This window comes from Crocodylus siamensis, chromosome 2 (assembly GCF_052110815.1).
Source record: "Crocodylus siamensis isolate JL-2025a chromosome 2, ASM5211081v1, whole genome shotgun sequence".
NCBI classification, from domain to species: domain Eukaryota; kingdom Metazoa; phylum Chordata; order Crocodylia; family Crocodylidae; genus Crocodylus; species Crocodylus siamensis.
The window spans coordinates 73154343-73178070 of record NC_143396.1 but is presented as its reverse complement, the minus strand read 5'-3'; the positions used below and the strand labels follow the sequence as shown (position 1 = coordinate 73178070).

At 40.2% G+C, this 23728-nt stretch overlaps 1 protein-coding gene across 1 annotated transcript in view; it reads left to right on the top strand.

The window, feature by feature from the left end:
- Positions 1–17767, top strand: part of NEIL3 (nei like DNA glycosylase 3) — a 53857-nt gene extending 36090 nt beyond the window's left edge. The window contains exons 7-10 of the mRNA XM_090036149.1: positions 1815–1984; positions 7332–7749; positions 12458–12632; positions 14196–17767. Coding sequence (XP_089892275.1) covers positions 1815–1984; positions 7332–7749; positions 12458–12632; positions 14196–14378 — 946 coding nt within the window. The 3' untranslated portion in view covers positions 14379–17767. The remainder of the gene's footprint in view (positions 1–1814; positions 1985–7331; positions 7750–12457; positions 12633–14195) is intronic.
- Positions 17768–23728: the final 5961 nt, after the last annotated feature.

Genomic DNA, 23728 nt, shown 5'->3' with positions numbered 1-23728 from the left:
GTGGCTGAATTGGTGTCCCAGAATTGAAACCACTCATCCACTTATGCCTGATTAAGTAACATCAGGGAAAGAAAAGAGATGTGTTAAAACTGAAACTTGTAAAGGTAAACAACTCTCACCCTTCTCAAAATTGATATAAAATAAATGTTTATGTACATGTAATATGGTAGCATGTTCAGACGGAGTAATGAAACTAATCCTTCCTTCCAGGTAGTAACTATTATTGTAAACAAAGTAAGTGCAGCTATAGTAATGGTAGTTACTTCTAATGAAAACAATTGCACATCAATTTTCTGGATGTGAGGCAGGAGTTCCAACTTGGCTTATCGATCAGCAATCAGGAATGCGGTACCTGCAGTTACAACTGAAAAAGGATGGGTTTGATTTATCAATGCTCCAATTCTCAACAGATTACTAAATGCTAATGATTTTATCAGTATTCCTGAAACTGGTATAAAAAACAATTTCTTCTATATGTCCCTCCCCCCCCTTTTTTTTCAGTCGTGAGTAAAAGATCATGCTTTGTACAGGCTGGATTCTCAGCTATTTGCTCTTATTACAGCAGTGTGGATTGCTGTACACCAGTGTGATGCTTATATCAGTGGAAGAGAGTAAAGAAATCAGTTAGGGCATGAACATGCATAACAATCAGAATGGTTTAAATGTGGTTTAAACCTGAAGCAGCCAGACATACAAGCCTGTTAAACTGGTTTAAAGCCACCTAGAATTGTTCAAAAGTATACATGGAAAATCTATTTTGAATTGGTTCACTGTGAACTGGTTCAGTGTTATGCATAGCCACCAACAGTTCTGTGACAAGGGTTTCCTGGCATCCCACACTGCATCACAATCTCTTTTCCCTCCCACCCTCCCCTGCCCCCACTGCTTCAATTGGCGACTCTGGTATGCCAACTGTGTCTTCACTCCCTATGCAACTGCAACTCCTCATGACACTTCACTCCCTGCCCTGCAAACCTAGAAACTAAAAATCATGGGCCCAAGCAACTCTGGGGCCCCCCCCTTTCCACCCCTTCTCCCAGTCAGGCAAGCACACTGCAGACTGTTGGTTGCAGACTATTGCAGTTTATTGAATTCATGTTCAGGAGAGAAGGGAACGTAGAAAACCCCAGCCATAGGTGACCAACCCCCACTCTGCTCCTGCCCCATCCTTTCCCCATCCCCACAGTAAAGCATGTTGGACTGGGTGCTCACTCCCACCCCAGCACTTTGCACGGTTGTCAACCAGTTCCCATTTAGTGTCATTTTGAAACAGTTTGATTGCTATGAGTGGTTGCACCTTTACATTCAATACTCTGCCACCAACTGTGCAATCTTGATCAGTTTGACCTCTCTAAGCCTTAGCTTTCTCATTTGGTTATTCATTAATGAGGACTCTGAAAGGGAAGAGCAAGGAGACTGGTAGTGGAGTGCTGAATACAGTTTCCCACACCTCATTCTCAGGGTTGCTTATTGAAAAGGGCAGGGGTTTGGAGCTGAGAAAAAGGCTAGGACATCCAGCTGTAGAGCAGAGTGGATAATAATTAACTATTATTAAGGCACTATGAGATCTTTGACATGCCATTTTAGTTTGAGTAATTCTTATATTTATTAGCTATTCAGTATTGAGGAGGAATTGCCCTTTGGGTAAAGGAAGAGTCTAACTCTAATCTTGACATTCTGTCCGAGCTATGATAGGCAGCTGTAATACAGGTACTACTGTTCTCCAGCCCTGCGTCTCCCAGCACATATTGGTGCAAGTCAATTTGTAGAAGAAACTTCACAAAATGTTAACATCATTTATTTTTGTTTCACAGCAAACTGCCAACTAGAAATAGCCTAATTGGCTGGGCATATGGCAGTGGGTCATGTTCTAATGAACATGTAGCTCAGAAATCTGAAGAAGAGTGGACGTGTATGCTCTGTACTCTAATAAACAAGCCTTCTGCTAAGTTCTGTGATGCTTGTTTGACTTCAAGGCCTGAAGGTAATGAAGGTTTGGGGTGTTTGTTTTGTATTGTATTTACATAAAATGTTGTGGAAAATGGTATCTTGTAGGTAAATTGAAAACCTTTTGTTCTTTTATTTGTTTCATGGTTGTATTTTTAAGTTTAAGGCCAAACTTGAAGGTCAGACTTTTGGAGGATGTAACGTAAAATATAACCTTGTGAACTGCATGCTTGAATAATAGCGTGTTTAATTATTTAACATGGATGCATACATGTGAAATTCATACACGAGTGATTTAACTGACCCTTTAAAGTCTAACATATAATTAAAAGTCTGATTCTATAAAGTGCTGAGCATTCTCATAACTCCCAGTGAAATCAGTGGAAGTTGGACACAGCTCAAGAAGCCCCAGGGAGACAGGTTCTCCCTCTTACAAAGAAGCCCTATGGCACAGAGAAGAAATGTCACGATGTTTCTGTCTTTTCTTCAGTTTTCTAATGACAGGCCATGTGATTAGAAGTGTTAGGAAGTCCTAGCTGGATGCCAGAAAAAATCCTAACCCCCAGAAATTCTTACCTTCAGAGAAGGGATAACTGTGGGCTCTGGTAGTAAATTATCCAGATAGCTGGGCTCCTGCTGGAGTCTTACTACTTTTGGCAAGATCTCGATGAGACTGCTCAGTAGCTGCTGTGGAGGGGACTTAGAGAGAGGGAGAGAAAATAGTACATATTGAAATAAATATCCATCTATCTGGAAGCCTATGCATCAGACAAGGAGTGGTGAAGCAGAAAGCAGATTTCCCTCATCTGGTTTCTTCCAGACCCAGTCCTTATAGATCCCTGCATTGGAACATTGATGTAGGGGAGGAAGAGATTCCTGCTTCCAATCCTTCATGTTAAAAGGAAGGACTCAGCTCAAGAGGCAGGCTCAGAAATCTTTGGATTGTTATAGGTATCTCAGGAATCTTCACTGTAAGCTCAGGCATTGTGTTTTTCCGGGGGGGGAGGTCTTCTTACAGTACAGTGGTATGTGCCATTTTTACCTACAAAACAGATCTATATCTGTTGCACTACACTATGCTTAATGAATTATTCAGTAAAGCTTTATTTGGCAGTTTTCAGCAACTTAATGCATTATTCTTCAGTCCTAATGTTTCATAAACTTGAGATGGAATAGGTTATTTAAAGAAGAAATCATACAGCTGGAAAGGATGAATGTTCCTACTGCATCCTGTATTCCATGCCCCAATATTAAAATTTCACTGAGTTTAAATACATCATTCAAAGTGTATATGCCCAAGAAATTGTCTTAGCTGATTAGGGAACTTTTGACACACAATCCCTACAATATGTCTAGGTTGCCTACTCAGTTTAAAAATCTCAGCCATGGTGCTGATCGCTACATTTCTACTAACTTTTTAAAACACTTTTAAAACTTCTAGTTCATTTCACGTGTCTTTGTGTAGCGAGGAGTAGAATGTGTTGCTCTCCTGTGTCATGCTTAGCTGGCATAACTTTCTTTCCCCAGGCCAGGAAAGGAGAGCATGTATCTGCAGATAGCACAGATTTCTGTAGCCAGTAGAGGCTAATCTCACTGGCAATTTTCTTTCAAAAATCCCAGTGCCAGGAATCTGAATGCCTTAGTCTGTCCACAAATTCAGATTTGCCAATTAACTTCTCTCCTGGAATTTATACAGCCATCTGGTTTTCTAAAATGTGCAGCAGTTTCTGAACAATAAAGGCTCTTGAGCTTAGTTTTAGGACAAAATCCTGATTATTCTGTATCTTTTTTTTTCCATCTTAGTTGTGCAGCTCTAAGATGGCATCAAAGACTGAGGTTTGGGGTTTGAGGATTTGGTTAATAACTTTGTCTACAAATTTCAAAAAAAAATTTATGTATGATTTTGTTTGTATTTCAGGAATTGGTATGAAATGTGACTTTAATGGCTGGCTTTATTTGGCTTTTTTTCTGAAGCTTGAGATTCCTGGTCCATGTGTGGTCTGCTGCTTTTATACTGCTATTTTGCTTCCTAATTTAGTTAATGTTTGTAGGAGGACCTTGCCCCGAAAGGCAGCCATGACATCCCCTGGTGGCCATATTACCTCTGCCTCACCTTTGCTCCTTAGAGTACCCTCCCTTGTAGGTCTTTCTTGCCATGCCTTGATAGATATTTTCATTCTTAGGGAGGCTGCCCCCAGGACCCTGAAGTGAGCCTCAGCTCACCTCTTCACCAACTTACATACCTAGTTGTCACTAGTCTTTCCCTGAGGTAGTAAATCACTTTAGAGGGTTCCAGTGTCCACATAGCCATGACTATGCCTTGCAAATCTTACTCTTCACCAGCCTATGTAGGCTTCAACCATCTTGGCCTTAGCCTGCTGGTTGCTCTGGTTGGAGACTTCTAGCCTAGGCCCACTTGCTCTGGCTTGGCTTCTGGGTTCCAGCCTGCCTGCATGTCTTTCTCTCTCCTGTTAGGCCTTTGGCCCTTTCCATCTTGGCCTGTCTCACTCTGGCTCTGATCAGGCCTTTGGCCCTCTCAGGCCTAGCTTATCTCTCCATCTCACCCTCAGGGTGCAGACTCTAGCTCTCTTAGCTTTAGCCTGTCTGTCTTGCCTTAAGGGTGCAGGCTCTGGCCCTCTAGGCTTTAGCCGACTCCTGTTAAGGCTCAGAACCTGGAGTGCCTCCTGTTCACTTCTACAGCCACAATCTAGTCCTCTAATCTAAACTGCAACCAAAATGTTAGCAACTTACTTCAAATAAAATTCTCAAAGCCCCTCTGGGTGCTCGTCATTTGACTACAGAAGCTCCCTCCCCTCTTGCTGGCTGCTCCTAGCCCATGGAGTACATCCTGCCTTGCAGGTTTTGCTCCCTGACAGCTTAGGCTGACAGGAGCTCTTCACTGCAGAATTCAGAGCAGTACTGGCATCTCTGTCTCAGGGACCCAGGTTTATATTCCCTGAGCTCCCCCTCAACTAGTCAGGTGTTCCCCCAACCAGCAGCAGGTGTGCACCCTAGACCTAATGAATTATTCTCCTTACTGAACTGCACTTCTTTCTCTCCTTCCTACTTGGCGCCCTGTCCTATTGGCCTATTTCTCTGCAGCTGGCTACTAGGTAGGTCTTTGCATCCCTGTGGCTCCCTAGCTGCCTATCCTGCAGCTAGCCCAGGTTTAGCTGCCTGATCCTGCCCGTGGGCCCTATCTTGTGCACTCTCCATCTTAAAGTAACACTAACCCCCTGTTACAATGCTTTTGAAGTATTTTGAAGTTTTTGGAAGAAAGACAGTATATAAGGTATGTAAAGATTTAAAATTTCTAAGGATATGTCAGTTCTTTGGCATAAAGTGTTGCATATAGAATCATTAATTGTATAACCACAGCTGTTGGAGAGAAGTTATTTGCCTGTAACTCAAATTCTTAATTTTCTTTCCTAATGGCAAATCCTACCTACCTACTATTCGTCCTCCTTGAACTGACTTCAGGATGCTAAAACCAGTTTGATTCCACTGTATAGCAGAACCAAAATACAAGGAGATTGCACCTTTGTGCTCTATGAAACAAATCTATCTGAGAGACTCTTTTTTTATTTCTCTGAGGGTAGTCACCTTTGTGCTACTATAAGCATTTTTATATGGCAGCATGAAGGCCAAGCACACAGACACCCATCCCCCTTGTCGCTTCACAAATGCCCAAAATTTGTGGTTGCAACATGGGTGGTATCAGTTTGTGTCACTTTATTGCAGCAGGCATCCGTTAGGTTTATTGCAGGACAGCATGGTCAGCCCAGACCTGCCTGTGCTCTCCAGCTACCCTGAGCAGGCACTTTCAGGGATTCAGGGGCCCAATCCTTCGTGCCTTGAGAATAAGACTTTCTAGGGCAGTGGTGGGCAAAATGCAGCCTGCGGCCCGGATGTGGCCTGCCAGGCCATTCTATCCAGCCTGTGGGGTCCCCCCAAAATTTAGAAAATTTAATATTTATCTGCCCCTGGCTGCCTGTCATGTGGCCCTTGATGGCTTGCCAAAACTCGGTAAGCGGCCTGCCACCCGAAATAATTGCCTACCCCTGTTCTAGGGCATGCAGGATCAGGCCCCTGAAGCCCTGGGACTGGTACTTCTCAGTTTTCCCATTTGGGACTCCTTGGGTACCTGTTGACACTGGTGTGGGTCCAGGGCTAGGATTGACAATTTAGTTGATTGGTAGCTCCAGACCCAGAAACATACTGGAGTGTCCAACTTGTTCCTGTGTGGTCTCCAGGGTACTTCTTTGTAAGCAGAGAAAGCTGAGGTTTCTCCATCTACAGAGACATATCCCAGAGATCCCTGGGATATGTCTCTGTAAGTGGGGAACACACCACCTGTTGTCCTGCAAGATAAGTAGGTGGGACAATGGATGACATGCACTTTGCCCAGTGAAGCAGATCAGTTATGCTATCCTGGCACAGTTGATCTTCATTTGGTGACACCTATTTCTAGTCTGGGAGACTGGAAGGAGGGTTAGCAAATATGCACCTAGATTAATCCCTTATTTGCCCGATGTGTGATCCTCTTCAACCCTCACACGGTAGAAGGATGTATCAGAAGTGATCCCTGCAGAAGGAAATCTAAGGGGAAAAGAGATCATTTCTAATTCCTGTGTAGCCCTTTTCTGTGTAACCAGGTCAGTTGGGTGGTCCCCTCAAGAAAAGCATTTTTCCAGAGTGAGCTAATTATTTTAAAAATTAAGAAACCTGGAATTGCAATATGCCTGTCTTCTGAAATGGTTATATTCTGTTATACAACTAAATAGGCCTTGACTCCTGCCTGCAGTCAAGGAATTTACAGTTTAACTTAATAAGTAAGCTACAAAGGAAATGCCTGTATTTCCTTGATCCCAAAAGGCCTTTTCCACAGTTATAGATTTGCAGTCCTTGATTCTTAGGGAAAACTTTATGGTATAGAAAGGAATACTGATGGCTCAGTAGACTGGCACTTTTCTTTCTCAGTCAAGTACTAGTGCTTTGACATGGAACAGTGCATTGCTGTTGGAGATGCCGTCGTTTAGAAGCTACTCATATTTGTGAATGTTAAAAATATACAGTTGTCTTTTTTCAAAGAGTAAATAATAATCCCTATGCTTGGGCCAAATTCAGTTTTGTATCATTCCCCCTGTAGTTTCAGTTGTATACAATAGTCTGCACATCCAGTCCTTTTCAAATCAAGCAGAGCAACCTTAAAAGGGGCTGCACCTCTATGATGGAGGAAACTATTCTTGTGTGTATCTAGTCAAGGAAATATAGATCTTTCAAGATCAGGCTCCATAAATATAGAATGTTTTATTTTCATATGTAATCTGTAAACATGGTGATAGACTTTCATACAAATGTATAACCAAGCCTTTTTCTCCAAGTTCCAAAGGTAGAGAATGAGGAAGAGTCAACCGCTTTTAACAGCAGCCTAGTCAAGTACCCTTGTAACAGCTTTGGAAAACCAGCCACAGAAATAAAGGTCAACAGGAGAACAGCATTTGGAACTACAACTCTTATTTTGACAGACCTTGGTAGTAAATTCAGTCTCTTAAAAAATGAAAGACGTGAAAATAAGACACCAGATGGGAATTCTCCGATTAGTGATGATAATGGTCGGTCACTGAATAACACTTCTAAGTGGAGTGGAAGCAAATACAAATATTATTCAGCAAACTCACCTGTAGGAAATACATCTTCACCTTCCCATCAGCAGTCTAACTTTTCTAATCCTGTACAGAAGAAACAGAAAACAGATCAGTCGTCTCCAAACTTACAGAGTAGTTGGAGTTTATCAAGCAGGTATGTAGTCTTCCCAAATTCAAACAAGCTTTTCCTATCAGGTACAAAACTAGTTTGAAAACAAATTTAAGAATTGGAAACTAATCTAAGATTTTTCTTGTTGCAATGACTTGTTTTAAGCCATCTGATATTTTACTTTGAGAACCCAGGCAGTTTCCTCATATCTCTTGTGCTGAACTGACAGTACAACATCAAAAGCGCTTGGTCCAACTACAGAAGGATAAGAGACAAAAGAAGATACAGTTGCATGGAGATGGAGACATGGCCAGAATAAATGGAGAGCACAAGAGAACTGGAGCTAGAGTTATGACGAATGACAGTTAAATACAAAGGAAAGAAATAAAAACAGAAAAAAGGCAATGGGAACATGTGAAATAAGATTAAAAAAATTTGAGGGGAGGTTACTAGAAAAGGAGCAGAGGCACTAGTCTCTAACATAAGGAGGAATTTAACTAATCAATTTAATCAAACCAATTTAACCAATGAGTAAAAATTACTGAGTATTCTCTCAAATGCTGCCCTCCACCCCCCCACACACACACACACACTCACACAGAGAGAGAGAGAGAGAGAGAAAGTGGGACAGCATTATAGGGCAAGGTGATCAAATGATTTGTTGAAAGATCCAGTGCTTAGAAAGGTATGCTTGGAAGTACATTGCTCTGAACTGTCCAAAATGATAACGATATTAATTGGAATGGAAGAAGGGACATACTTCACATTTGAGGACTCCTATTTAAAAAAAAAAAAGACAGAATAAGGGGTTGACATCTTATTTGCCACAAACTTCTATGTGACCATGGTCAAGTCACTTAATCTCTACCTCAGTTTCTCATTTATAAATTAAGGAAATGTTTTCCCAATCTTTCAAGAATCTGGGTCATTTGGATACTATATAAAGGGACCTAACATGTCACAATGAACTTAGCTCAAACACATCAGGATGACTTAAACTTTTTCTCTAACATCTATGATGCTTGGTTTTGCTAGTTTTGCAATTTAAATCTTGCATCCTATCTCATTCTAAGCAGCATTCTTTTGGGCCCAATCAAAATGCTTATTTCTTGAGGTGCTTCCACTTGGAAAAGATAAGTTGTAAATTTCTCTGGTTGGTTTGATTAGTAGAAAGTGTATCTGAACAGCAGCTGAAAAATACTATTCTAGAAACACTGGAACCAATCAGAAAACTTGCTAGCAGTACTGTTTATTTTTCCCACTTGGTAATCGATAGTCTGTGGTTAACTGAACAGTAGAAACATTACCCTGAGCTATAGAGCCTCACTTTTTCCTAACCTGAAAATATCTTAAACTATTGCCTTGGAGACGGTACAGGGATTCATTATTTCTGGATTATTAAAAAACTTTGAGGGTTCCAGTATTGTGTATATTAAAAACTAAAATAATCTTTTTTTCCCAGTATTTGATTATTTTAACATTAATTTGCTTTGTTGCAATTATCTGGATAGGCATATCATTATTTTTTTCCTACTTTAAAGCCAGATTCCTGGCTCTGATTGTAGAGAAATTTGAACCAGTGACGATGAGCAAGGAGAGACTCATCAGGTTCCTATGGTAAAATTCATCTCTCTCCCCTGCCCTAATTGAAGGTAGGATCGGAGAGATATCCATACCTCTTGTGGAGTTCACTACATCCTTGGATCACTGCCAAAGGTAACATCCCTGGGCAAAATAAACAAACTACTTCTGAAGATTAATTTTTTGTTGCCTTGGGAATGGACCAGATTGCACCATATGGCAGGCACTTGCAAAAAAATTTCTTAGGGAGGATACACCCAGACCTCTCTCTAGGGTCATAAACCTCACTTTAAATTACCCAATTTAAACTCTGCTCTGTTCTTTCCAACATATTCAGCATACTTTTTCAGGAATAGCATATAAATACAGCACATTTTTTAGGAACCATACAACTTAAAGAATAGAATCAGCTAGAAAACTACATTTGTTTGAAAAGTTTTTTTGTATACTTTACTTAAAAGGAACAGCCAAGATTACTAGAATGGAAAGGAGGTAATAACAGCTTTCTTTCCATTAATTTAGTGCATTTGTCCAGATTCCAAAAGTGCTGAGCAATCTGGAATTGCACTAAAAAATAAACTTTTAATGTCTCATCAGTTGCCCTGATGGTTGGTGATCATTTGTTCTTCATGGGTCACAGCCTCAGTTGAGGTAAACTAGTATAGTTTCAGTGACAGTGACTGGCATCAGAGCTATGCTGATTTACCCCGGTGAGTTACTGGACCAATCATCTACATTAGCAGTCTATTTGCTCTCAAGCTCATTCAGTTAGCCTCACTGAGCCCTTTAAATCATCATTATGAGTCAGAAAAGCCACTACGGGTAGAAACAGATGTTGCCTGATGTTGCATTTGTACTGCCATAAAATTTTTTGATGGCACACAAGTGGTGGGCAGATACATTCCTACCTTGTGTCGTGCTACATAAGTGGATGGAACAAAAAGTAGCTTAAAATAGTGCTGCTTTATTGAGGGGAATGTCTTGTTTGTGTAGTGCAGGGGTTGGAGGGAGCAGGCAGGGAAGGAAAGGGAGAGGTCTGGCTTCTTGTCCCCTGCTGCTGCTTTTGGGGATATGAATCTAGGATGACATCCAATAATTAGATTCTCAATATGGAAAATTATAACAAATTTATAATTTTCCTCATTATAGAATCATAATTATTAGGGGGATGTCTTAAACTCAGTATAACCTTACATTCAGGTAAATACAGTACAGTGTTCCCATTGCTATATGAAAGTAAGTAATTGCTAAGAAAACTGTCAAAGATCCTGTAATAAAACGACAAATTAAAGCTAGGTGGCTTTTAGCGTTTTCTAGATCATGAACCTCTGCTAAAAATAAAATGTTTTGGGAGCTCCCCACTTTGTAATTATATTAAAAATATTAAAATAGAGAGGACTGAATGCATAACAAGCATAACCTAGACGGGTTACTAGTCTAAATAATATAAAATACAACAGGTGAGAACTGACTGAGAAGACGTAGAAGCAAGGGTAACCAGTTATACAAATGCCTCACTTGTTGCATACATAACTTGTGCTCATAATGTGCATGAAAGTTCATAATAAATTTTTTCCTCTTCAAAATAAAATAATAGAAAAATAGGGTCGGAAAGGCCCTCAGGAGGTCATCTAGTCTAACCCTCTGCATAAGGCAAGATCATCTCCTAGAACATAAAAACTGTCTTTTACTGGGTCAGACCCTCATTGTATCTTGCTCAGTACCTGGTGTCTCTCAGTGGCAGAGTGGATGCTGAAAAAGAGAGTGAACTGGGTATGACCATGTTTTTGTCTACTGTTGCACTCCCACTCGTGGCCTCCAGCATTTAGAGCTTGGGCAGTTTTGATTCAGAGGCTGTACCCTTACCTCCCATGATCAATAGCCACTGATGTACCTTTCCTCCGAGAATTTGTCCAATCTCTTGGACAATCTTTTCTCTGCACCTTCTCTAGTTCTATATCCGTTTCTGCTTCTATGTCTTACTAATAAACAAATAAACAATCTCTAGGAGCATCAGTCATGGACCTAGGAGCCTGCTATGTTAAACACTGCAAACACAGGGGGAAAACTCCCTGTTTTGATGAGTTTATAGACAGACTGGGGTGCATAAGATTGCAGTGACATGATACTGGCTGGATGATAGTAGTGTTAGCACATCACCAGAATAACTCTTGTCAACTATTCTGTAGGCACTGCAGTGAAGGAGGGTTTGGGTGTGGGTTGGGCTGGGTTGGTTTTAATTATGGATTTGGAGAAGGCTAAAGGGACCTAGCTTTGTAGATATTTATGGGAAACCATTCCTAAGCATGAAGGATAATGTGGGAAAAAGGACAACGATTCTGATTTTAAAATTGAAGAGATGAATGATGGGGGCTACATACTTCTCTTTCCATCCCCCTTAGTATTTCTAATAGTGCATTATTAATCAGGTCCACAAACAGTGAAACGTACCTGTTGGGAAATCTTTAATAGGAAAAGAAATCTGTTTTCAATGAAAACTAATGAATATGGTTTCATGAATTATATTTAGATAATCTCCAAGCATGTTTGGTCATAACAGTAAATGAGAACAAAGCTTCCTTAGCATTTTTGTAAAATTCATATTTCTACTGCATTAGCTAGACAGTTCTTTGTTGGGATACAGTTGGAATCAACACAGTAGCTCTGATCAAAGGGAATAGAAAATTGTGTCTGAAGTAAACAGGTATATGGCTGAATCCCTATGGCTTTTTCTAAGCTATTTATGATGGTTTTCCACAGTGTGAAAAGCCGACCAAGAAGATTGTTACTGTGATTCTGGAATTTGGTATATTTTTAACTGGTTGAAAGCAGAAAACCCATATTGGCAAATTGGTGTAACACCGCCTGTTTTTACCAACCCCTATCCCCTCCCACCCCTCAAAATATCTAGATTTAAATTGGAGATCCCTAATTTCTTTTAGGATTTGAAATCTAAAATAAATGTAAATGTTCTGGAAATCGTTCAGCTTGTGAAAGAAAAACAAATGCGGTGGATTAAGAAACTAAGTTCCATCTGGCTGTCATTGTGTGCAAAGGTAGAATAGCTATCCTGTCTTAACTGTAGGAGTATGGGCATTAGCTTTTTTTGTTTCCTGGTGCTCTTAATCCTTTTAACATTGTGCAGGAGTTATTTTGTAACCTGTCATTACAGTGAACCTGGAGCTAACATGACAGATGGTACTTGTACATCAAATGCGGGCTGTCCTCGCTGCAGTAAACACAACCGCCTCTGCAGTCTCAGAGTTGTGAGAAAGGACGGAGAAAACAAGGGCAGGCAATTTTATACTTGTCCTCTACCCAAAGGAATCCAGTGTGACTATTTTGAAGTAAGTACAGGACTTCAGAGCTTGTAAGATTTCCAAGGAAAGAAAAAGGACTGTTAGCCATTAATTTAACCATTGTGTTTGCTTAATCACTTTCACTGTAGAAAGTTTTAATTTGTGATACATTTAGATTTTAAATGTACTCAAAAGTTATTCTTGTTTGCTAAACAGATAAAAGGTACCAAAGAAGGTATCTGAAATTCAGGCCATCAGTTGTTTTCTGCATGGGGACAGTTGGATTGCTGTGGGTTTATAAATATATATTACTTAAAAACAATAGCTTATGTCCATCTTGAGGGCAACAACAAAAAATCTATGACATGTTAATAGCCATAGCAATTAGAAATACATTATTTCCTTCCAAATAGTGAAGAATGTCGAAAAGTGTGAAGACACTTCAAAGAGAGCCAGGGCACATTTTGTGACTTTTGAAACATAAGCAACATAATTTATTTTGGATACAGTTTTTGGAGTTGTCTATGTCCCTCTGACTTTCACTGGGGCTTAGATGCCAAAGGGCAAGACATTCAAAACATATTAAAGTGCCTAACAGTGCAGATCAATGCATTCATTGCTTATTCACTTCTGAAAATCTCCCTGTCTGTTTAACTCCCATTGAAATTAGTCCATGTAGTCAGTTGCTACAGAGCTTGGGGATAGCACCTGGAAAAGGAAAATGAATATTCTACCTTCAGTCTGATGACTTTGGACTTTTTGTTCTACTGTGGGTGGGGAGGGAATTGTTGCTAACAGGATGCATCTACACGAGCCATTAACATGCAAAAATAACATGCAGAGCTTATTGATTATGAGCTTATTGCTCTGCAGTTTATTGTTCCTGAGAAGCTCCTGGGCACTCAGTTTACACATGCCCCAGGATCACAACACACTGAGCCAGGTTGCAGCAGACCCAGCTGGCAGAGGGTCCAGGAGGTCAGCCTGCCAGCTCAGGGCTGCTCCAGCTGAGCTCAGTATGCTGTGGATGGGCTGGCTTAGGCATGAGGGTGCTTCAGCACAGGTCTAGCTGGCAGGCAGTCCCTGCACTGAAACACCCTAGTGCTCCAGCCAGCTGCACCAAAACCCCTCCTCAGTAGGGTAGGACTTGTCAAGTTTATTAGCTTTGTGCACCCCAATAGGGGTGCACATGTAGATGCTGAGACATTTACTGCACAGTTAATCAACTGCGCACTAAACGTCTTCTATAGACACGCTCACAGTGATTCAGGCCAACAGCTTTAGAACCATGTACTTGAGAAATACCCTTCTAATGACAAATGAACCTATTTACTAAAGCATCTGTTTGCTTTTATTGTTGTTAGTAAAATGAGAAAATTGCAATGTAAATTCCATTGGTCTATACATGTGGCAAGCGGGGCCAGTCAGATGAATTTCTAACATAGTAATTCCCTCATGATAGCATCCCTCAGAAGAAAATTGTATTTGATAATTTATTGGGAGGGTCTGTCCTACTGGTTTAAATTCCTGCCACTGATTCAGAGAAAAAATTTTGACCATCAGATTCATCAACACTCATCCTAAATAATATGATTTATTTTTTCCCTGCAGTGGGCAGACTTACATTTTCCATCCTGCAATCATGGAAGACGCTGCATTATGAGGACAGTGTTGAAGATTGGTCCTAATAATGGAAAGAATTTTTTTGTATGCCCATTTGGGAGAGATAAACAGTGTGACTTCTTTCAGTGGGCAGAAAATGGGCCAGGAGTAAAGATTATACCAGGATGTTGAGAGATTAATTTTCAGATAGTATAGATTAATCTGTTCAAATTTACATTTACTGTAGTTCTGTGCTCCAAAGTGTATTATTTTAGGAGACTTGATAAAACCAAATCTGCCTGTATTATAACTTTTAGACTTTTCTCTCTAATCCCTACCTAGTGCTGTTCTTTGTTTTCTGTTCACTACTGGTTAATAGTTCTGGCTGTTTTATCTAACAATAGCACCTTTCAGAATGTGCAATTAGCATATCTGGCCTTCTGAAAATTAAACAGTGGTAATATTAGCATACCAGTTTCCTAGGAGAAGATCCACTTTTGAGGGGATGGAAAAGGCTCATGCCTGCTCGCTCACTCGCTCTCGTTAAGGTGTTGCTGTCACTTGCAGCTCATGTTCTATTGTAATACACTGTCAGTGCAGTATGTCTGCTTTTGATGGTGTGTCTATATCCTTTGTGTAGGTATCAGTTTAGTCTGTCAACATTAGAGAACTTCAAATATTTGTTGTAGATATGATTTATAGAAAGTATATATTTAAAAGCATTTAAAATGGATAATTTTAATAAGATTGTCACTGTTTTTACCACAGAAAGTGAAATATATTCAATAAAAATACTTCATTTTATTTTTATAGTTCCACTATTTGTATGTGTGCATATGTGTGTTAGACTAGGAACTAATTAGTGTTAGATACTGTGGCCTAAATGGTGGATCTTGGCCGACTGGCTAATCGACGGACTAGTTTAGAGCATCTATCAGAATTATGCTAGTCCCTTGTCTGTCAGTAAAGTCTCAGCTAATTAAGAGCACCAGTATGAAAGGTAAAAACTGAAATTAATCTATCAGTTTATTGAGGGGGTAATTAACAACAACAGGAGAGGGAGGATGGGTAAAGCATTACTAATTACTATTAACTGTACAGAACAACCATCGTAACATATGAAACAAGTGTAGATAGGTGCCCGTGTTACTGTGAGATGTGGTGCAGACAGAGCGCACGCACTCAGGAAAGCAGAGTCCCTACCTCCCTCTTCCACCTTCAGACAAGGGTGATACTCACTAAAGAGCTCTGCGAGTTGCTTGCTTACTGCACCAATGCACCCAGTGCAAATTTCAGGGAGCCAACCCTTTCAGTGCTCTGTGGTGATCAGTGGTAGGGGGAGCCAATGTGATCCATAGCTAACACACTCGAGGATTTGATACCAGCTGTGGTTCTGGATCCATTGCTCACTTACTCTACTGCTTCATTCACACTAGGGGCTTTGGCACTAGTACTCTCCTTACACACCACAAAGGATACAGGATGAGGAGTAGGCTATAGATCAAGGTGCAATGAGCATACACACCAGTCTCACCTGCCAGGAAGCCCCTGAATCTCAGTCAGCGTTAGCTTATATACTGGTGTTGCACACAGTACTCCGCCTTGCTGCGAATGTCACTTGGGCTTGTGCTCTCAGCACTCAAACTTTCTAAGAGATTCCACGCTTTGCACATGTGTACTACACACACCACGCATGCTGCTACACACCTCACTGTCAAGAGTCACTTAGAGTTCATCACACAATCCACTTTCACACCAGCACACATGCACACTGGTTTGTTGTCCTCTTGAACTCAAAATTCTTTTATTCTAACTGCACAAAAATCAGCATAACCATGTGCTGCCGATGTAACTAAGTGACTCCCATGTCCCCGGCCCTGATTTATGGCCTTACAATCCCCTCCTTGATACCTTACAATGACATCACAACAGAGGTATCATCATGTAAACAAGAAGGGCTGAGTCATGGTCTTAGCCAAATGAGACATAGAGGTAGTGATTGACCATCACACGAACATGAGCCGGCAGTGCAATGCTGTGGCCAGCAGGGAAAACACTACGCTGGCATGCATTAACTGTTACATCTCATGCAAGACTAAGAAAGTGATACTTCCACTGTACTCCACACTAGTGAGACTGCATCCGGTTCTGGGTGTTGCACTTCAACAAGGATGTGGAAAAACTTGAGAGGGTCCAGAGAAGAGCCACCCATATGATCAGGGACTTGCAAGACGAGCCATATGAGGAAAGGCTGAGGGACTAGGGCCTTACCCTACAGAAGAGAAGCCTGAAAGGGGACTTGGTAGTGGCTTACTGCTAACATCAGTGGAGTGCATCAAGAACTCAGCGAACAGCTGTTCACCAGGACACCCCAGGGGAAGACAAGGAGCAATGGATACAGAAGGTTGCTTCAGGCTCAATTCCAGGAGAAACTTCACAGTCAGGGTGTCCGCACCGGAATAAACTCCCTCCAGTGGTCGTGCAGTCACCTACCCTGGAAATCTTCAAAAGGAGACTAGACAGTCACTTCGCTGAGGTCACTTGACCCCAGTTGTCTTCTCCTGCCTATGCAGGGTGGTTGGACCCCATGATCTACAAGGTCCCTTCCAGCCCCTAACAATCTATGAAAGTTGCATTACACTGCTGAATGTGCTACAGCAGCTGGAATTAATGTGCAATATGCCGCTGACGTGTGCAAACCCCAACGCCATTAAAACAGTGTTAAAGCATTTAACCTGCTTTAAGGTGTCATGCACACATGCCCCTCATTTAGTCTACACATGCCCATAATTAGCTGCAACCTCAGACAGAAAAGGGACTAAAATAATCCTGCTAGATGCTCTAAGCTAGTCCATGATTTAGCCAGTTGGCCAAGATCCACCATTTAAATAACACTAATTAGCTCCTGGTCCAACATGCAAGTTATAAGGAAACAACATACCGTTCTGCTCTTTAAAACTACAGCTGCTTCAAGGATCCTGTGCACTGCCCACTAGAGTCAATGAATACACTCCCAGTTATTTCAGTAGACATTTTGTTAAGCCAATAATGCATATTTACTGTACCTGCTACTTTGGCCGCATTTGAAAAGTATGTGTGTTGCTATAAATTGCAAAAAGCAATTTAGAAAACAGAACAAGAAATACATTAAAACTAAGTGTTTATCTTGGTTATTGGCTCATCTATTCAATAACCCGTTTTCCAAAAGCCTGAATAATTTAAGTGCATTAAAAATAAGTTACGGCACTAAGAAATACATTCTTAGTATGGTAAATAGTACATCTTGGATAAAAACATGCAGTTATTTTTTTACTTAAAAAACAAACTCTGCTGAGAACTCATTTCCAGGACTTTCCTCTTAGTAGGCAGCAGTAAGTATAACAATTGGACATACTAGCACATTAGAGCCTAAATGCAAAAGCTCAGACATAACAGCAAATGGCTGTCCTACCATGGCTTATTAACTTATCAGAAGTGATTGCATATAAGTAGCTTTTGAACAGATGTGTAGACTCAAGTTTGTGTTTTTTTTTAAATCAGGGAGACTAAGTGTAAGGTAGGCTTATAGTATCTGTACCAGAAAAACTACAACCCTCTCTCCCTCCCCTCCACCACCACCTCTCACATTAAGAATTCCAGACATGGTAATCTGCTGTAAAGAAATTTCGGAAGACTTGCATTAGAAATCGCTTTTACTTTACAACACTGTTATTTGAGTCAAACAGGTGTTTTTCAGAAAAATGGAAATCTGGTTCAAGTGGAACCTCAAAAGAAACAAACTGTCAGTTAAAATGCATAAGCGGGATTTTCAAGAGCAAATAGCCAAAGGCAAAAAAAGCAAGCTTTGTAAGTAGTTAAGAAGCAAAAGAATTGAAAGAACTTGTATGAGAGAGAGAGAAATATATGGCTATTGACTCAAAATCCATGCATTTACTCTTACCATCTCCTCTCTTCTTGCCAGCTAATTTCACAAATATCATTTAGAAATTAAAATTGTGGCTTCTTTATTTACCAGCACAAATGTTTAAAAGTAATTCAGTAAGTTTTGGGATTTGTTTACCATAACATCAACATGAATGAAAGGCATTTGTTGTGATGGTAGAAAATCTGTCCCGTCCTCAAAAACAAAATAAAAACACACTTGAGTAACTCAGATAATTATTTCAGCTTCCAGAGCATGTTCCTGTTAGTAAAAATGTGCTACGGAGAATTGGTATAGAGCTATAGATTTCATAGACATTAGGGCTGGAAAGGACCTCGGAAGATCATCAAGTCCAGCCCCTCGCCCAAAGGGCAGGAAGTCAGCTGGGGTCATAGGTGTCCCTAGCTCATCTGTAGGATTTGTATGTGCTGGGAGGGGAGATGGGGATTGAATCCAATGTAAAGCTCTCAACATAAGTTGTTTAATGGAATTTCAATATGACAAGAGGAAGGCTGGTGTGGAGGACACAGCATGGATACCTTCCTTCCCAATACCCCTATGGTAAGTAGAAGAACTGTAAGTATGGAAGAATATGGGGGTGTTTTCATCGTGAGGAAGTAGACATTAGTGTGGAGGTCCTGAGTCCTAACACCCTCTGTTCCTACTGTTGTTCAAACCTGAGCATCTTGCAGCTTCTTCCCTAACAGTTACTTAGGGTAGAAGTGGCCAACTGGCAGCATTAGTGCCACTAGTTATATTAACGGCCTCTGGGTGTGGTACATAGCAGATGATGGAGGGGACAGGCAGCACAATAGCTGATAGGGCAGAAAGCAGAGCAGCAGATAAGGCACAAAGAAGAGACTGGAGTGACACTCAGGGAGGGTTCAGGGATAATTTGTGGCACAGCTGCCAAAAAGATTGGACCCTACTGAGTTAGGGTATGGACAGGTGTTATAGTTGAGATAAATGCTTTTCTTCTGGCAGAAATGAGAGAGGAGTCATCCAATGGTTTTTTGCAGAATAGAACTGACGCTTCAGCAAAGAAAGAAAAAATCCAACCGGGAATCTCCCTCTCCTCCCAGGCTTAGTTAAATGACTATATGTGTTTCCCATGCCTTCCACAGCCAATAACTCTAGTCTGTGGAAGGCAGGGGGAAATTTCCCCGCCACTCAATTTAGCCTGGAGATGAAGACAAATTAAGCTGTCACCATCTCCTGCTCTTTTTACAGACTCTCAACAACTTAGAAAACCATAAATCGTATCTAATGCAAATATAAGAATTTTTCCACTTGGGGTTCTCACTTAAGTTTGAACCTGAGACATTTTTATTAGTTATTTTAAACTGGTTTGTTGATTCTCTAAACAGATTTTCACTATATCTATCAACTTGTTGACCACATAAAAGCTCCTACCGTTACTTAGATTTCAATACCCTGTCCCCTACCCCCCCATCATTGTCATGCTTATGGCAGGTTTGAAAGTTGAGTATAAACATAAGCTTTTGTGAAGTAGCATTGATCCTGCTTTCCTGAGGCCAGCTCATACAACTTCAGTGCCACTGGAAAACAAGGGAAATGGTAACCATTTTTACTTAACTCACCAGGACCCTGGCCCAAAGAATCTGATTGGAAAAAAAATTGGTGCATTAAAAATGGTATTGGACTTTTTCAGCATTAGGAGCCAATTATCCAAGTTCCTCTTTAAGCTTTCTCCAAGGAAGCAGAAGATATTGTTTCAAGCTGAGACAATAATTGAATCCAAGTCTCCCACATCTTAGATCAGCAAATTTATCTAACAGGCTCTTGTATAAAGGTGCGGTGGCACCCCTTCCTCCTGTCATGTTTATAAAAAGGGAGGGGAAAACTGTTGCCACTGCATTTCACATGGAGCCTTAAGTGGAGTATGTGTACTGAGTCAAGCTGTTGACACAAGATAGACAAAGGAATACCTGTTTTCTGCTTAGGCACAACATACATGTTAGCTTTCTTAATTTTGTTAAGACTGATGTATATTCTAGGCATGTTCAGAAGCAGAACTTTTAAGCTTTTGAAAAACTTTAAAAGTTCAAAGGTGAAGCACTTAGGCAGAAATCAAATGGGCCTTTTCAGGCTCGCAAATGGATTTAAGCAGAATTTATGTCCCCACGTTCTTTTTTTTCCTATTGCTTTCAAGTGAGACACTTAATAGCTTGAAGCTAATACTGCAAGTTAGGATACTGGACTTTAATGTATGGAAATTTGTTTTTTAGTTTTATTTACTGCACTTATATCTGTTCTTCCTCAGTCTTTTACGAAAGGGATTCATGCTACCAAACGTGCTTAGGGGCAGAGTTGAAGAATAAAGCAAAAAGTATAATCCAAATATATATCTGACATTTCCAAATGCATCCTGTCAAATATGTGGCATGTACTGAATGCAAATAGTGGTAGAAAGATTTTATTTACCTTCATTTGATATGACCTGCATAACTGATTAATGGCTTTGCCACTAACCAGTAATGTGACCATCTGGTTTTCATGCTGATATAAATGTTACACCACTCCACCAGGTGTTCTCTGTGTACAGAAAAGATAGTCATGAAGTGAAAAAAACATACTATTTTGGCCTCCATTTATGAATTCAAGGGTCAAACACAAATGTATGCAAGCAGATGTTTTTAAGTTAACACTCACTGTACTGCAGTATTTTCACTTAGAGAATCTCCTCCATGTAAAAGGCATACCTTAAATAAGTATAGACCATTTCAAAATTCAGAAAAATAAGATTCTGAAACAGACTGCCAATAAGAGTAAATAAGGGCAGGCTATTTTTAAAAAGGAGCTTGATAATTCTATGAATGACTATCATGAGATGGTTGTTTGTGATAACAGAGGACTGTTGATGACTCAGAAGATCCCTTCCAATCCTGTGTTCCTATCTTGATGTCAGAGTGAGAGAAAAATATTACCATGTTGTAATTTATTTCTCCAACTGAAAGTGAAAATAATTAAACTTCCAACCTAGGTGTTTAATTAAACAAAGCAAGCAAAGTTAAAAGCAAACTAAACACAACTGGCAAAGACGGAAAGGACAATTATGCCAAAATCAATGCTGGAAGTACAAGATGGAAGACAGATTTAGAAAGACCAAAAACAAATGACTATACTCAAACATAGTTCCAAATCCCAGACTAAATTAAAATCAAGAGATACGTATTTAAGCTAGTAAGAAGGTTATATTTCAGTTTTCCTCTTCCTTGTTTCTAGCTAGCTTTCTTCAGTGAAATAGTTGTAATATTAGATTTATATAAACAAAGGACATTTATACACATGCTCTGGGAGAGGGCGCTTTAACTAGCATGACTCCAAGACCTGCTAATTGAAAGTGCTGGGAGAGTCACGTTTATCAGTGTCTCTAAGCTGAAAAATGACAGCAGCGTGCTTTGGACTAAAGCTCATCGAATGAACTTTAGTTTGAAGTGCCCTCCCACCATTTTTCAGCATGGGGATGCTGATACACATGACACAGGAGGTTGCTGGAGAGCAGTCATTTTCACAATGCAGCATGCTTGAATTACAGTATGTCAGAGCAGGCTCCATGCACATGTATAGGAGCCTAAAGAGCTTGGTTTAATTTTCAAATGACAATAAAGCATGTTGGATATTCTCCACCTCTGCTGGCTTACGCTATTACTCAGGCTAAATTTAAATATCCTAGGACGACAACCTGTTATCCTTATTTACTAAGGGAATTTACTCACTGTTAATTGTATGTAGTTGTTTTCCATTCTCCCATTCTACTCAGTGCCAGCCCTTCACACAGCTAGCATTAATCATGAATTAACATAAACAAAGGACAAAAATCTTTCAGTCTCAGGTAGAATACAAGCCTCAGCCTCCCTCTCCATTCCTTCCTTCCTTTTTCTGCCCTTTCCATACATTAAAGTCCAATATCTTCTGCTAAAGATATTTAGCAGAATTTGCAGATTCATTGGAATCTGCCAGGGCCACGCTGTGAGCATCCCTCTCTATTACAAACTTTTAAAGCAGGAAATAAAACCATAGATAGAAGGAAAAATAATCAATTCCCTGTGATGCTTCTGAGACAGGGAAAACTGAAGAAATGTGGACGGAAAAAAGAAGATAAAAGATTAGAGGTAAATAATCTTCTCTGGCCATAGGACCCTCTTCTATGGTAATCTATCACAGCATTTACAGTGGATGTAGTTGCTGAAATATTGGTTGGTTGAACAGCAGAAGACCTCTGGTGAATTAAAAAGTAAAACAATTAATTAGATCTTGGCCTTGTAGGAGATGGTTATCTCAACTTATCAGTTGTTAGATATTGCCTTACCTTGAAACAAGTGATCTTATGATTAGATAGGATTTTTTAAAAACTTTGCTCAGATGAGGACCAACTACAAACCGATAGCCATCTAAACAGACAAACTGGTAGATACGAGCTTACATGCATGCCATTATTTGTCTACTAATTTCTGATTGAATCACAATGCTATCTTTAATGGCCGTGATAGTTTCAGAAATATGTAAGCAAGGATTTTTTCTTTGATAATAACTTTTATTAGACCAACTGAATAGCTGGGAGTAATGTTAGATAAAGTGTCTGCAAGCTTGTCTAACATCTCTTCTAGCAGTTTGGTTGGTCCAGTAAAAGATATCAACAACCCCCCTCCCAACCCCCAAAACCATGCTGCTGTTCTACTGGCTTTCATAGGTGGGATGAGTGCTTTTTTAAATACCACCCCTCTGGCCTGTCTGATATACATCAGTCCCGTAGGGATTAAGAGGAGAAGAGAGAACCACCATTGCAATATTTAATTACAATTGCAGAAGTCCTGGGTTTCCTTGGGATTTTGTACCACTGGATCAGTAAGGTCCATCTTTCCTCCCATTCTTTAGGACTGGATTCACAGCCAGAATGAGCAAGTGCAAAGGAAAAGACTGACTTGAGGTTTTGATGGTTTTCAGGAAAAGATATTGTACTTACTCTGTTTCCAGTTTGGAAATTGGGGTGTGCAAGGCATGATTTGCATCATCTAGACATACCCTAAATAAAACATTTCCATTAGCAAACACTTCAAGTTTTTCAGTGATCAGTAAAGCCAGGCTTAAGCAGGCAAGAGGCTCCAGCTACACAGTAAGTTGTCTTGACCATTAGGAAGGACTCACTGGAACACTGGAGATCATGATCATACATTTTCAATCAGTTGGCCAGTGGGCTATTGGTGGGAGGGGACTGGAGGTGTGCTGCAGAATCTAAAAGGTTGCTAACCACTTGTTCAGACAGGACAGAATAAACTTAAAGGAACAATAGGAATCTATACTTAAAGGGAAAATGGGAATGGTGGGAAACTAAGCAGGTACAAGAACCCAAGGTTGTTATTAACTCATGGATGGTCCATCAAACTAAAGTTTGATCCATCAAATTAAATATGAGAGGAAAAGACTGGGAAGAAAAAAAATATCACACTGCAAGTTATATACCATCTGTAACTGATATTTCTTTGCCTCCTGCTCCCTAGCAGGTGGAGCTGTAAATCCTGTAAAGGAAAATGTCAAGTATAACTAGAGAAAAGGGATGCATAGTAAAAACAGCAAGCATATAATTTAGTCTACATTA